The sequence below is a fragment of the Propithecus coquereli genome, unplaced genomic scaffold (genome assembly GCF_000956105.1).
Source record: "Propithecus coquereli isolate 6110/MARCELLA unplaced genomic scaffold, Pcoq_1.0 Scaffold67, whole genome shotgun sequence".
NCBI classification, from domain to species: Eukaryota; Metazoa; Chordata; class Mammalia; order Primates; family Indriidae; genus Propithecus; species Propithecus coquereli.
In genome coordinates, this window is record NW_012152729.1 from 4,509,610 (window position 1) to 4,523,830 (window position 14,221).

The 14,221-nt window shown below is 43.6% G+C and overlaps 1 protein-coding gene across 1 annotated transcript in view; it reads right to left on the reverse strand.

Annotated features, from left to right (window-relative positions):
- GFOD2 (glucose-fructose oxidoreductase domain containing 2) overlaps nucleotides 1-14,221 on the reverse strand; it is a 53,465-nt gene that overhangs the window by 3,877 nt on the left and 35,367 nt on the right. The window contains exon 2 of the mRNA XM_012660565.1: nucleotides 8,370-8,715. Within this exon, the coding sequence (XP_012516019.1) occupies nucleotides 8,370-8,628 (259 nt within the window). The 5' untranslated portion in view covers nucleotides 8,629-8,715. The remainder of the gene's footprint in view (nucleotides 1-8,369; nucleotides 8,716-14,221) is intronic.

Below are 14,221 nucleotides of genomic sequence, written 5' to 3' on the forward strand. Positions count from 1 at the left end.
TGGTAACCACAGACAATAAATCTTGCAACAAAAAAATTAGAAAACTGTACAAACGACTGACCTCCCACATGATGAATGGGCCCCAGGACAGCTGACCCAGGAAGAACCAATTACTGGTGCTGAACTCAAGCTTTGGAGCCAGAAATTTCTGTATTCAAATCCTGGTTCTTTCACTTCATTATTAAATGGCCTGGGAAATTTCTAAATCTCTCTGGCTTTTTGTTTACTATAAAATGGAATTTTACAGTTACAGGGAAGAAGGGAAGACTAAATTAACCAAAGGAGTGTATATATAAAGTGGCCCAGCACAGCTCTGTCAACGGTACATTTTATTACCACCACCATGGGAGGGACTGAGCTGGTATCATGAAAAAGAGTGCATTGTGATTTGAATTTTAAGACTCACACAGAAGCTACATTTTCCAGGCAAATAATTTCTATGTTGCGTATTTCAAAAATTTCACTTCTGAAAAAGATGTTTTAAAATCAATGTGAACAAAGATGAGTTTTCTTATTATATGTACTGTTTATTAGGCTTCTCATAGAGCCAGGCCCAACATAGCCATTTGGAAGCTCACATCCTGACAAAGCCCACAGGAGGTAAGTTGGTACCTTTGGTTAATCTTTCCAGCTCCTCTTACTTCCTATTTCCACTCTTGCCACCTTGACTCTGAAGAATCCCAAAGAGTATCTGCCATTTGCACATATGGACATCTCAGGCCTGAACTACTAGGATTATGAACCTCAGTGCTATAGCAAGAAGTAAGGCATGTGGACCAGTAGTCTATGATATCACTCAAATTCTTCAATTTATGACACTCTTCAATCTCCTCCTCCTACTAACAACGGAAGCCTTACAACAGGTGCTGGTAGCACAACAGGAGAATAACCAGCCAAGTGTCACATGCCCAGGGCAGGGTGGCCAGGCCCTTGTACAGAGGCCTGGCAGAAGGGGCTGTGCAAGAGAATAGCCCCTGACTGCTAACACTACTGCTTCTGGAGGGTCTCCAGTGTGTCCCCACACCTGTGGGATTTCCAGATTAGGGACAGGAGGATCACAATTCTGGGGGAGAAATCTGCTATTTGGTTGCTGAACACATATGGCTGACCAGGGAGGGAGGTAATGAGGAAATTAGCCTCTCAGACATAAACACCCCATCTGAGAGCTACACGTCTGGCCAACCCAGAAGCTTCCTGCTGTAACAACTCACTATTGGGGTTGGGTGGACACTACAGAGGAGGAGGGTTGAAAGGAAAGGGACTTTTATGACGGCCAGGAGTTTGGGGGTGATAAAACTAGGATAAGCCATCCCTATTTTGTGTCAGGAGAGGTCAGGGAAGGGGGAGAGACCTCCCTCTTCAGCTCAAACAACAGTAGAGCTTTTAAACTTAGGACCCAGTAGTACTATCAGTGTGGGAATTAAAGGCCATCTTGGGTTAAACAGGATCCTGGAGGCCAGCTGCACAGGGTCTTTGGGTTGCCTTGAAGGACACATTTATCTAAGTTTATCTAGCTTTCCTGCTAGGAAGTTAGAGTAGAGATTAGAGAAGCTGAAAACTGCTTTTTGCCTCCAGGGAATGGGAGAGATGGTTGCTGAGTGCTTTTTAGCTTAGATTTTTTGGAGGGTAAACAGTTTCAAGTTGCAAACCTCTCTCTAGCTCACACTCCCCAGATTACCCAGGAGTGCTTTGTCCTTGAACAATGCCCAGGGAAGCTACCCCAAGGCTGCTGCAGACCACTTCTCTGTTCTCTAGTAACACACCCCAGGGGCCAGGTTCATAGCTCTGGGCCTAGGAACACCCCTGTTTCCCCATCTAGAGGCCCGGGACTAGATAAATGATTTCAAACAGCAGCAGGGTGGAGAAGCAGCCCAAGAAGAGTACAACATTTATGTTTTTAAAAATCTTGGGAGTCTATTTTTTTTTTTTTAATGAAAAAGTTTCTGCTACTAGAAAAGTAAGTTTGAAAGCCACTAGACTCTATCACTCTTGCCCATAGCCCAATCTCCACTCTGTCTGGGTTGCAGGGCCATGTGAGCTCCCTGGCTCACACCAGCAGACTGGGCTGCATGAGTAGAGTTTGTGAATGGCTCATTTGACCAGTGTGCCAGGCCCTGTGCCAAGCACTGGGGGTACAACATCAGGCATGGTCTCAATCTTCAGAGAACTTAGTGTTTAGTCCATGGGTTCAAATTATCATACAAATAAATGTAGAACTGTACTTGTGATCAATGCAATGAAGATGACATAAATGGTGGGATGAGAGGATGTAACAGGATCTGACCTGGACTGGGTGTCAGGGAAGGCTTCCCAAGGGCCTGGTCCTCCTGGGATTAAATTATCTGGGTCAGGTAGCTTCAGGAGTGACCTTTTGTTTTTTTTTTTTTTTGAGACAGAGTGTCACTGTGATGCCCGGGGCTAGAGTGCCATGGCGTCATCCTAGCTCACAGCAACCTCAAAGTCCTGGGCTCAAGCGATCCTCCTGCCTCAGCCTCCCGAGTAGCTGGGACTACAGGCATGCGCCACCGTGCCCGGCTAGTTTTTTCTATATATTTTTAGTTGTCCAATTAATTTCTTTCTATTTTTAGTAGAGACGGGGTCTCGCTCTTGCTCAGGCTGGTTTCGAACTCCTGAGCTCAAACAATCCGCCCGCCTCGGCCTCCCAGAGAGCTAGGATTACAGGCGTGAGCCACCGCGCCCGGCCTAGGAGTGACCTTTTGTTATCTCAAAAGCCCATGGGAAAGGTTGGCAAACTTAGTGTTTTTCTAATGAAGCACAGAAGTACCAAGACCTGGGCATAGAAACTCACCTTTAAGTGACAAATTTAAGAAAACATTCAGCTGTGGCAAAGATACTGGGGCACTTCCCACATTAAAATACATTTTCCTCAACTACTTCTGAACTGAGGAATAACATATATCTGGGCCCCACCCTCTTCCCTTTAACGAATTTATGGGAAAGCTTTAAGAATGAAATTGAAGGTGGAAGGAGATGAAAAAAAAAGGTCAGACCAAAGTAGAAAATAAGATGCCACAGAAAGGATTGTGGTATGAAAAGTATACCTCTGGAGGGTAAGTCCAATACTTAATTTTAGGAAAAACTAGTAAGAATGAGGGCAAGCAACAATCTCTATGGCCTTAGAAGTGAGGTAAAAACAGAATGCTCTAACAAGGAGAGGAAAATGCAATTTTGCTTACAGCGCTAAGATGCAGTGGGATGTAACCAAGCTACCATGCCTTAATGTTCCTGGGCCTCAGTTTCTTTAATTGAAAATGAAGATGTTATATGGATTGTGGCTCTCAATATTTAGCCTGCATCAGAATCACCTGCCGGGCTTGTTCAAACAGAGATTCAGTAGGCCTAGAGTGGGACCTGAGAATTTAGATTTCTAACAAGTTCCCAAGTGATGCTGATACTGCTAGTGCAGGGACAGCACTCTTGAGAACTGCTGGATAGACGCTCTCTCCATGGCCTTTGCAGGCCTGACATTTCAATGATTTTATGCCTGTGAAAGCCAGAAGAAAATACAGTACCACTGACTGGTCTGAAAAGTTTGAGAATATGCCATATATATCCTTCTGCTTGCAAATCCATGTCAGTGTTGCATACCTCGGTTCTGCTTTCCAGTCTTTATGACTCACCTTTCATAATGTTTAGCATAGCACAATGCAAGAAGGACACATATATTTAGGGACGGAGTCTTGCTATGTTGCACAGGCTGGACTCCAATACCTGGGTTCAAGCCATCCTCCCCCCTGAGCCTCCCAAGCAGCTGGGACTACAGGTGTGTACCACCACGCCCAGCTAAGAAGGACATTGAAGAGAGACTTCAGGTAATTGTGATAAACTTCTCACAGGCTCGAGGTCTTGAAAGAGCTGACCTAAAATTACAATACCTCCACAACCAGAGAGCTAAGTGATTATACTTTTTTTTCCAGCTCTAAAAAGACTGCAGATCTAAAGCTTATATCCTTAAGTAAAAACAAAAATAACACAAGGAAAGAGGAAGATAGTAAGAGACACAGCCCCAGTAACAGGAAAAAGACCTATATGGGAGGGGGCAGGGAGGGAAATAAAAATCTGTATGGGAGAAAGAAGATATAGAGGTGGTCCCTCAGTTACAGATGAGAGAACATCTTTAGGTCAGATTTGTATGTAACTCAGATCCCTGATGAACAGTGCATATATGGTAATAATAATAACAACACTATAATAGCTCATATCTGATAATAATACAGTATAATACTGTAAAAATAATGCCCCTGTACTAAGTTACAGAAACTATTGTGCTCGCTCTTTTAATTCAAACAAACAGAACATAAAAACAAACTCATACAAAAAGTATATAGGAGATAAGAGAAATTTCAAAAAAGAATATTAAAGGTTAATACTCACCTAATGTTGCATCAACGCTAGGCTAATAGGAATGTTACTTATTTTTCTAACTAAATTAATAACCTTTCTACTTCAATAATTAATCTACTATGTTTAGTAATATTTAATGCTTTCATTGGAGCACTGCCTTTCACACGTTCTATTATTCTCACTTTATCCTTTATAATTGTTCCGATAGTTGAGCAACTGAAGCCTAATGCTCTCCCAATGAATGGTGGTGTCTGGCCTTTCTCTGAATGCTTAATTCTTTCTTTCATTTCCATTGTAATCACCTTTCTCTTAGTACAGGCTCACCAGGACTTGCAGTGGACTTTCCTTTCGGAGGCTTGGTCATAAGGGTAAACACAGACTCACAAAATCGAATAAAAAAGTTAAGATGAAAACACGCTGTTTTCATCTGTGTGTAAGCAACCATATAAACAGCAAGACTAGCCGCTAGCGTAAAGATGCTGTGCCAACAAACTGCTTATGCCATGTGGGTTTGTTTATATGCAAGGAAATAAACTAGTTCCTGAATTCTTAATTCAATCATATAATTATAAATTATCCTTATGGGGAGCCTTGGGAGCCCATTGCTAATTACAGAACACCATTAAGTCGGGTGGTCTGTAACCCAGGGACTGCCTGTACTCTCACACATATATATAAAGAGATTCGTGCATGGTAACACAAAGTTGGGTGGAGTGGCATTGAGAGTCTTTTGGGATATTGACTCTGAGGACTTTTAAATACATTGTATTTTTAAAACTATCAATACTGTTGCCCGTCCTGTTCTCCATCTGAACAGTTATAAAAGAACCAGACATTTCCAGAGCTTTTTTTTTTTTTTTTTTTTGAGACAGTATCTCACTCTGTAGCCCAGATAGAGTGCCGTAGCATCAGCCTAGCTCACAGCAACCTCAAAGTCCTGGGCTCAAGCGATCCTCCTGCCTCAGCCTCCCGAGTAGCTGGGACTACAGGCATGCGCCACCGTGCCCGGCTAGTTTTTTCTATATATTTTTAGTTGTCCAATTAATTTCTTTCTATTTTTAGTAGAGACGGGGTCTCGCTCTTGCTCAGGCTGGTTTCGAACTCCTGAGCTCAAACAATCCGCCCGCCTCGGCCTCCCAGAGAGCTAGGATTACAGGCATGAGCCACCGCGCCTGGCCTATTTTTAATTTTTATTTTATTTATTTGAGACAGGGTCTCACTTTGTTCCCCAGGCTAGAGTGCAGTGGTGCAATCATAGTTCACTGCAGCCTTGAATTCCTGTGCTCAAGTGATCCTCCTGCCTCAGCCTCTTAAGTAGCTGGGACTACAGGTGTGTGCCACTGCACCTGGATAGTTTTTTCTACTTATTATAGAGACAGGGTCTCACTATGTTGCTCAGGCTGGTCTTGAACTCCTCGGCTCAAGTGATCCTTCCACACTGGCCTCCCAAAGTGCTGGGATTACAGGTATGAGCCACTGCAGCCAGCCTGAGAATCCTACTATTTTAAAAAATGAATTTTGGCAAATCTGTTCTTCTGCTTGGGACAACAGGAAAGCCAGATCTTTTCTTGTAATGCGACCCCAGTGACTTTCTTGGTCTGCACATAGAGGATAGTTATATACCATCCTGGAAGCGCTGAGTGGGGCAGGAATTGATACCTCCATTTCACAGGGGCCCACTGATGCTGAGAGGGACAGAAATAGGACTGTAGTGGGGCCTGATGTCAAGGTCATTCTGGTGCTCTGATTATAGCAGTTAACACATTCATACCCGCAGGCCCTGGGAAGACTGGAGTTCTCCCGGCCTTTTCTACAAGTATTGAAGTCTAGTCAGAATTTTCACTAAAAAAAGTGATAGCATACAGGGAGTGAACTTTATGGTCACAATATGGGCAGTGCCAGGGCAAGTCCCGCTGACACAGGCTTTCTCAGTCCTGCCAACATGGCCCTGAGATTACATACCTGCAAGAACAGACCAAAGACCCTCACATTCATACCCTCCTTCTACTTACAGCAGAGATATAGAGAGAAGACTGATAGCCCTGCCTTGTCAAGGGCTAGGACACAAGATTCCAGAAGTCCCTGGTCATCCTGCTCCTTTCTGTTTATGTGACCCAAAGTCCACCATTTTCCCATACCAATAACTAGAAAACAGCAAGCTTGTTGCCAAAGAACCCTCTTTCTTCGTGCACCAATTGGAAAGGGTATCTCTGTGGACCCTAAAACTCAGGAAGAAGACTGAGAGCCTCTGGAGCTCTCTGGACACACCTCACCTCTCCAGCCTGCATTCATGCCACGAGTGATGGCAAGAAGTCAAGTGACCACAGTGGCTTGATTCTCCTTGAACCAACCCTCTGCTGACGTGTTGACTTAGGTCTACTTCTAAATTTAACCTGGAGCCACCATTTGCCCTCCCAAGAATCTGGTGACCAATGAATAGCTTCAATGTCACATATCAAAAGATAAGCTATCTATAATTTTTTGGCCAAAATTTACATCCTCCAAATTGACAACCAGACAGATTCAAGTTCTTGATTACTTCAATGAACATTTATCCTTTCCAACCCACTGGGCCAGAGATGAAAGATAACCTCTCCTGGTAGTCCTCAGAACAAGGGAGAGATAAGTAGCAGAGCCTTGGGTCCTCCATCACGGTAGTGGCCAGGAAGGATGGTGGTCAGCCTCATGGTACCAGTTCCTTAACCCAGGGATCTCTGACTACATCATATAGACACATGGCTCCTATTACCTTACACAAAATAATTACTCTATCAATTAATTATATGCTACTTGAGCTGTTACTTAAGTCTTCTGTCATGTTATTTCCAGTCTCCTCAATTGGACTGTGAAATCTGAAGGCAGGGATTTAACACAGGTTTGAATGTCCAGAATGACATCAGGACAGTGACTGGCATACAGGAGGCATTAAAAAAAAACATGGCTGGGTGTGATGGCTCACACCTCTAATCCTAGTACTTTAGGAGGCTGAGGTGGGAGTATCGCTTGAGGACAGGAGTTCAAGACCAGTGTGAACAAGAGCGTGACCCCATTTCTACAAAAAAACAGAAAAATTAGCCAGGTGCAGTGGCGTACGCCTGTAGTCCCAGCTACTTAGGAGGCTGAGACAAGAGGATCGCTTGAGCCCAGGAGTTTGAGGTTGTAGTGAGCTATCATGATGCCACTGCACTCTAGCCTGGGTGACAGAGTGAGACCCTATCTTCAAAGAAAAAAAAATTGCTGGCTGAATGTTTACTGGTTTGTTTACCTACAAAATTAAGTTATGATTTATATAAGATGAATTTGTTTACAGTTGACAGGAAAGAGAAGCCCAACAGGAACTGCAGGAGAACAGCTCAGCAAGCCATGCCCAGCCAGGGGCAGGAGGTCGCTAAGCCCAAGCTTCCCAAGGGAGTGGAGATGTAATGTGAGCAAGCTGTCCATGGATCCTGTCAGGGAAGCCCGGCGCTGTCAGAGCCTTCCTGCCCTCTGGCAATACAAGATTGCAGTTGGGCAGGAAGGGTGTGTGCTCACTACAGTAAAGGGCTGACAAAACATGGGAAGTGGTGGCCTTGCTACACAGCCTCTCCTTCCTGTGGTGCTGTGTGCCACGGCAGTGGAAGAACAAACATGTCAATCACAACCCATTTCCCAGTGTCTAGGTCTCCAATCTGACTTCACAGAGGCAAATTTTACATTGCTGAAATGTAACCATCTCCAGGCCCTTGAAGCGACATCTCTTAGAGTGTTTCCTTAATTTCTGCTCAGGAATTTACTAATAGGTGGTGGGGGAAGGCTGAGTCATTTTCCTTGCACAGCTGTAAGACCACCCGCTCCCGCAGCATGCCTTTCCCCAGCGTTGCTCCACAGGTGAGTGACATCCCAGGGTACTACTACTTGCAGATGCGAGCCCAAGAAGGGACACCCAGGCCCACCAGAGAGCAACGACCCTCAGAGGACTGCCAGGAGGGACACAATCTGCCCCTGCCACAGCCTGCCAGTCATACCTAGAGCTTTCACAGATATCTGCCGGGTGAGTGGAGGGGGGATGTTGATGCACACCAGATCCACGTCTTGATGCAGCAAGACGTCATCAGTTCGGCTGGTGTAGAAGGTGATGTTCATCTCCTCAGCAAGCTGCTTTGCCTCCTCCTCAGTCTTCCCCCACAGGGCCTCAACGGTGAACCCTTCTGCCCTCAGCAGTGGGACCAGAACCCGGGCGGAGCTGCCAGTCCCGAACACGCCCACTCCTGGCAGCATCTTCATCCCGGCCTCTCTCTTCACCAACTCATCTCCTCACAAGAGCCTCCAGCATGGATACGACCTTCCCACAGTCCTGGTCAGACATGACTCCTGGAACAGCAAGCATTACACTGGTTATTAGTAGAGGGCACACTCAGCTGAGGCTACTTTCTTGGCTTATTTAGAAGCAAGAAGTTCTCTGCCAGAAAAATACAAATGAAATACTGCTCAAAAATGAAAAGCTGCAGAATCTTTCTCCATGGAGACTTAAGGATACCAGCAATATCATCTACGGGAACTCAGAGAAGGAGGAAAAAATGAAAAATGGGTAATGCTGGGTTCAAATCCCTATTCTGCTACTTAATTTTCTATGTAACTCTGGTCAAACCATTTAACCTTTAGGGTCTTAAATGTAAAATAAGGGGAGTGATTAATCTTTAAAGTTCCTTCTTGCTATAAAAGTTCATGATTTCATGATATGACAAGAAGAGTGGAGAACAAAAACCAGTGTAAGAGGAAAGAGAAAGAACTATCTAATTAAAAGTTTTATGGTAGCAAGCATAGGAAAATGTTCACTAGAAAGAAAATACAAAAAAATTTTTTTCAACTACTAAACTGGCCAGAAGAAAAAGCATACTCAAAAAGATTTTTTTCTGTATAAAGATATTTCACTATAGCATTGACTATCATAGTGAAAACCTGGGAGACAATCTAGATGTCCAATAAAAGTAATGGGTTAGATAAATAATGCTATGGAGCCACTGAAAACCCTCAATGACCTGAAAGACATTCACCATATATTAATTAAAAAGGGAAAAAGAAACAATATCTCAAGTAGGTTCTTTTAAAAAAGCATGTAAAAGAAGTATATAGACATGAGAATATACAGGGACATCTATATTTACAATGTATCTGTAAACATAGCTCTACATAACAGTAAAGGGACCAGAATATACCTGAATTTAATGATGATTACTCAGGTTGATGGGATTATGGATGATTTTTATTATCATCTTTATATATATTTTTTGAACTTTGCCAAGTTTTCTACAATACATATGTCTCACTTACTGTGGAGCTTTTCTTCTGATCACAAGAGTTATAAAATGAAATAAAGAACAAAACTATGCCAGGCGCGGTGGCTCATGCCTGCAGTCCTAGCACTCTGGGAGGCTGAGGGGGAAGGATCGCTTGAGGTCAGGAGTTTGAGAACAGGCTGAGGAAGAGTGAAATCCCATCTCTACAAAAGATAGAAAAAACTAGCTGGGCAACTAAAAATGGGAAAAATTAGCTGGGCGTGGTAGTGTTTGCCTGTAGTCCCAGCCACTCAGGAGGCTGAGGCAGGAGGATCGCTTGAGCCCAGTGAGGTTGCTGTGAGCTAGGCTGGCCCCACGGCACTCTATGTCGGGCAACAGAGTGAGACTCTGTCTCAAAAACAAAAACAAACAAAAGTCCTTCGCTTGGGATCAGGGTCATGTGGGAAAACCAAGATGAGATTTAGGTGTGTCCAGAATATAAGGGTTCCCTATATAGCACTCTCTTCAGCTAAACTAGTGATCTCCGCCCACTCTGGCTGTATTAGGTCACTGATGAACCTGGACCCACTGAATTGGACTGGGGGAATGAGGCTGTGTCACCATCATTTTCTTTTTTTAAAATTAAATCTAACTTATAAAATTGTGGTACAATACACATAAAATTTATCATCTTAACCATTTTTAAGCACACACCTCAGCAGCATTAAGTACATTAACACTGTTGTGCAACTATTACCACCACCAATCTCCAGAACTCTTTTCATCCTGCAAAACCAAAACTTTATACCCATTAAGTAATAAATCCCCATTCCTTCTACCTGCCCCCAACCCCTGGCAACCACCATTCTACTTTGTCTCTATGAACTTGACTACTTTAGATAACTTACATAAGTGGAATCATATAGTACTTGTGGTTTTGTGACTGGCTTATTTCAGTTACTATAATGTCCTCATGTTCACCCTTATAAACCTTGCACCATGTCAGAATTTCCTTCCTTTGTAAGACCAAATAATATTCTACTGTATGTATACCGAATATTTTGCTTATCCATTCTTTTGTCAATGGACACTTGGCTGCTTCCATGTTTTAGCTACTGTGAACAACACTGCTATGAACATGGGTGTACAAATATCTCTTCCAGACTCTGCTTTCAATTTTTTGGGGTATACACCCAGAAGTAGAATTGCTGAATCGTACGGTAATTCTATTTTAAATTTTTTGAGGAACCACCATACTGTTTTCCAACCAGCTGCACCATTTTATAGCCTCACCACTGTGCACAAGGGTTCCAATTTCTCCACATCCTCGCCAACCTTTGTTATTTTCTGATTTTTTTTCTTGGTTAACCATCCTGATGGGTGTGAGGTGACCACCATTCTCTTTATTTTTTGTTTTTTTAGTTTTAGAGACAAGGTCTCATTCTATTGCCCAGGCTGGAGTGGAGTGGCCCAATCATAGCTCACTGCAACCTCAAACTTTGGGGTCAAGAAATACTCCAGGCCAGGCACAGTGGCTCATGCCCATAATCCTAGCACTTTGGGAGGCCGAGGCGGGCAGATCGTTTGAGCTCAGGAGTTCGAGACCAGCCTGAGCAAGAGCGAGACCCCGTCTCTACTAAAAAAAAGAAAGAAACTTGTTGGACAACTAAAAATATATAGAAAAAATTAGCTGGGCATGGTGGCACATGCCTGTAGTCCCAGCTACTCGAGAGGCTGAGGCAGAAGGATTGCTTGAGCCCAGGAGTTTGAGGTTGTTGTGAGCTAGGCTGATACCACGGCACTCTAGCCTGGGCAACAGAGTGAGATTCTGTCCCAAAAAAAAAAAAAAAAAAAAAGAAATACTCCTACCTCAGCCTCCTGAGTAGCTAGAACTACAGGCATACACCACCACACCCAGCTAACTGTTAATTTTTTTGTAAAGACAGGGTCTCACTATGTTGCCCAGGCTGGTTTAGAACTCCTAGCTTCAAGTGAGCCTCTCACCTTGGCCTCCCAAAGGGCTACGATTACAAGCATGAGCCACTGCACCTGGCCAATTTTAAACTTTGATTGGTGAGAGCCACGTAGCTAAGAAATTAGATAAAAAATGAACTGCATATTTTTTTAAATCAAAAAATGATACTCATGGCCGGGCGCGGTGGCTCACGCCTGTAATCCTAGCACTCTGGGAGGCCGAGGCGGGCGGATTGCTTGAGCTCACGAGTTCGAGACCAGCCTGAGCAAGAGCGAGACCCCGTCTCTACCAAAAAATAGAAAGAAATGATCTGGACAACTAAAAAAATATATATAGAGAAAAAATTAGCCGGGCATGGTGGCGCATGCCTGTAGTCCCAGCTACTCAGGAGGCTGAGGCAGAAAGATTGCTTGAGCCCAGGAGTTTGAGGTTGCTGTGAGCTAGGCTGATACCACGGCACTCACTCTAGCCCAGGCAACTAAGTGAGACTCTGTCAAAAAAAAAAAAAAAAAAAAAAATGATACTCATTACAAAAAAAAATTTTTTTTTTTGAGACAAGCTCTCATTCTGTTGTCTGGACTAGAGTACGCTACTAGTGTCATCATACCTCACTGCAACCATAAACTACTGGGCTCAAGCAATCCTCCTGCCTCAGCATCCTTAGTAGCTGGGACTATAGGCAGGCACCACCATACCCAGCCAATTTTTAAATTTTTTATAGAGACAGGGTCGCGATATGTTGCCCAGGGTGGTCTCAAACTCCTGGCCTCAAGTGATCCTCCTGCCTCAGCCTCCCTAAGTGGTAGGATTATAGGGGTGAGCCATCATCCTCTCCCCGCTAAAAAAAAATTAAAAAAAACAAAACAAACAAAAAAAAACTGCCAGAGGTCCCTGTGCATTGAATAGCCTCTGCTTTCTTTGAGCTAATGAACTTCTGCAACTGCTATCTACCCTGCATCTTCCCTCTTCTAGAAATCTTTCCTGACTCTTCCCTCCCAGGCAGAGGGAAGAGCTTCCTCTGCATCTTCTGTGTACTTACAATAGGAATTATAACTTATTCCTCTTTGTGTCCCCAGGGCCATGAACACAGCAGGCCCTTCACTGATTTGTGAATAAATAAATGAAAGAACTCACTGTGCTCAGCAAAGTGTTTTCTGGACTCCCCTATTCACAGGCAGGTGTCGCCAACTTCTAACGGCCACATTCCTCCATGAACATCAAAGTCATCCTTTGAAAACATACTAGAGGTTCTATCCTCCATGCTGCTGATAATGATATAGACGGTACAACTATTCTAAAAAGCAATAATCTGGCCTTATTCATAATTAAGTCTATGCATACTTTATGACCCACAAATTCCACTCCTCTGTGTAGTGTGGTATGTGTGTGTTTTCCAAAGAAAGCTGCTCATGGGGATACAAAGAGATACAAGGATATTTACTACATCATGTCTAGGGTGCAGAGTTGGAGACAATCTGGAGGTCCACCAGTAAGCAGTAGGCAGGTGAAGTGTGGGGAATATACCCCATGGGGTCCTCTGCAACAGTTAGAAGCCATACTGATGAATACACAGTCACAGGAACTCAGTGAAAAATGTAAGAAACACAATGAGCTCTAAAACACCATTTAAATAAAGTTAAAATATAGGCATATGCTGGGTGTGGTGGCTCACATCTGTAATCCCAGCACTTCGGGAAGCCCAGGTAGGAAGATCACTTGAGGCCAGGAGTTGGAGACCAGCCTGAGCAATGTAGGGAGACCCTATGTCTACCAAAAAAAAAAGGCCAGGTGAGGTGGCTCATGCTTGTAACCCTAGCACATTCGGAGGCTGAGGTGGGAGGATTGCTTGAGGCCAGGAGTTTGAAACCAGCCTGGGTAATAGCGAGACCCCATCTCTACAAAACACTGAAAAAAAAATTACTCAAGTGTGGTGGCATGTGCCTGAAGTCCCAGCTACTGGGGAAGCTGAGGCAGGAGGAGAGCTTGAGCCCAAGACTCAGGAATTCAAGATTACAGTGAGCTGTGATCGCACCACTGTACTTCAGCAACAAGACCCTGTCCCTAAAAAAAAAGTTTTTAAAAATTAAAAATAAAAATACACGCATAGAAACAAAAATGCTGTATAAGAACTTATAAAAACCAAAGGATATATATTAAATGCATTTATAGAAGATAGGAAAACCAGAGTAGAGAATGGGTATAAAAGGAATAAAGAAAAAAAGAAAAACGTGGTTGTAAATGGAACTTTTTTTTTTTTTAAAGCTTGTACTTCAAATACAAAATGACAGATGTATTAATATGTACCTCTGGTCCTACTAATGAGACACAATCACAATCTATCTAATTAGCCAAATCCAGGGAGCAGCAGTGCATATTTGGCCCAGGACTGCTTGCATTTCAGACAAAGATGAACCATATTTCGTGTATAAATCCTGTTAGTCCATTTTTTCATCTTGGGGATAATTTATGATGCTTCAAAATCTGCTTTCTGGCCAGGTGCGTGGCTCATGCTTGTAATCCTAGCACTCTGGGAGGCCGAGGCGGGAGGATCGCTCAAGGTCAGGAGTTCGAGACCAGCCTGAGCAAGAGCGAGACCCCGTCTCTACTAAAAATAGAAAGAAATTAA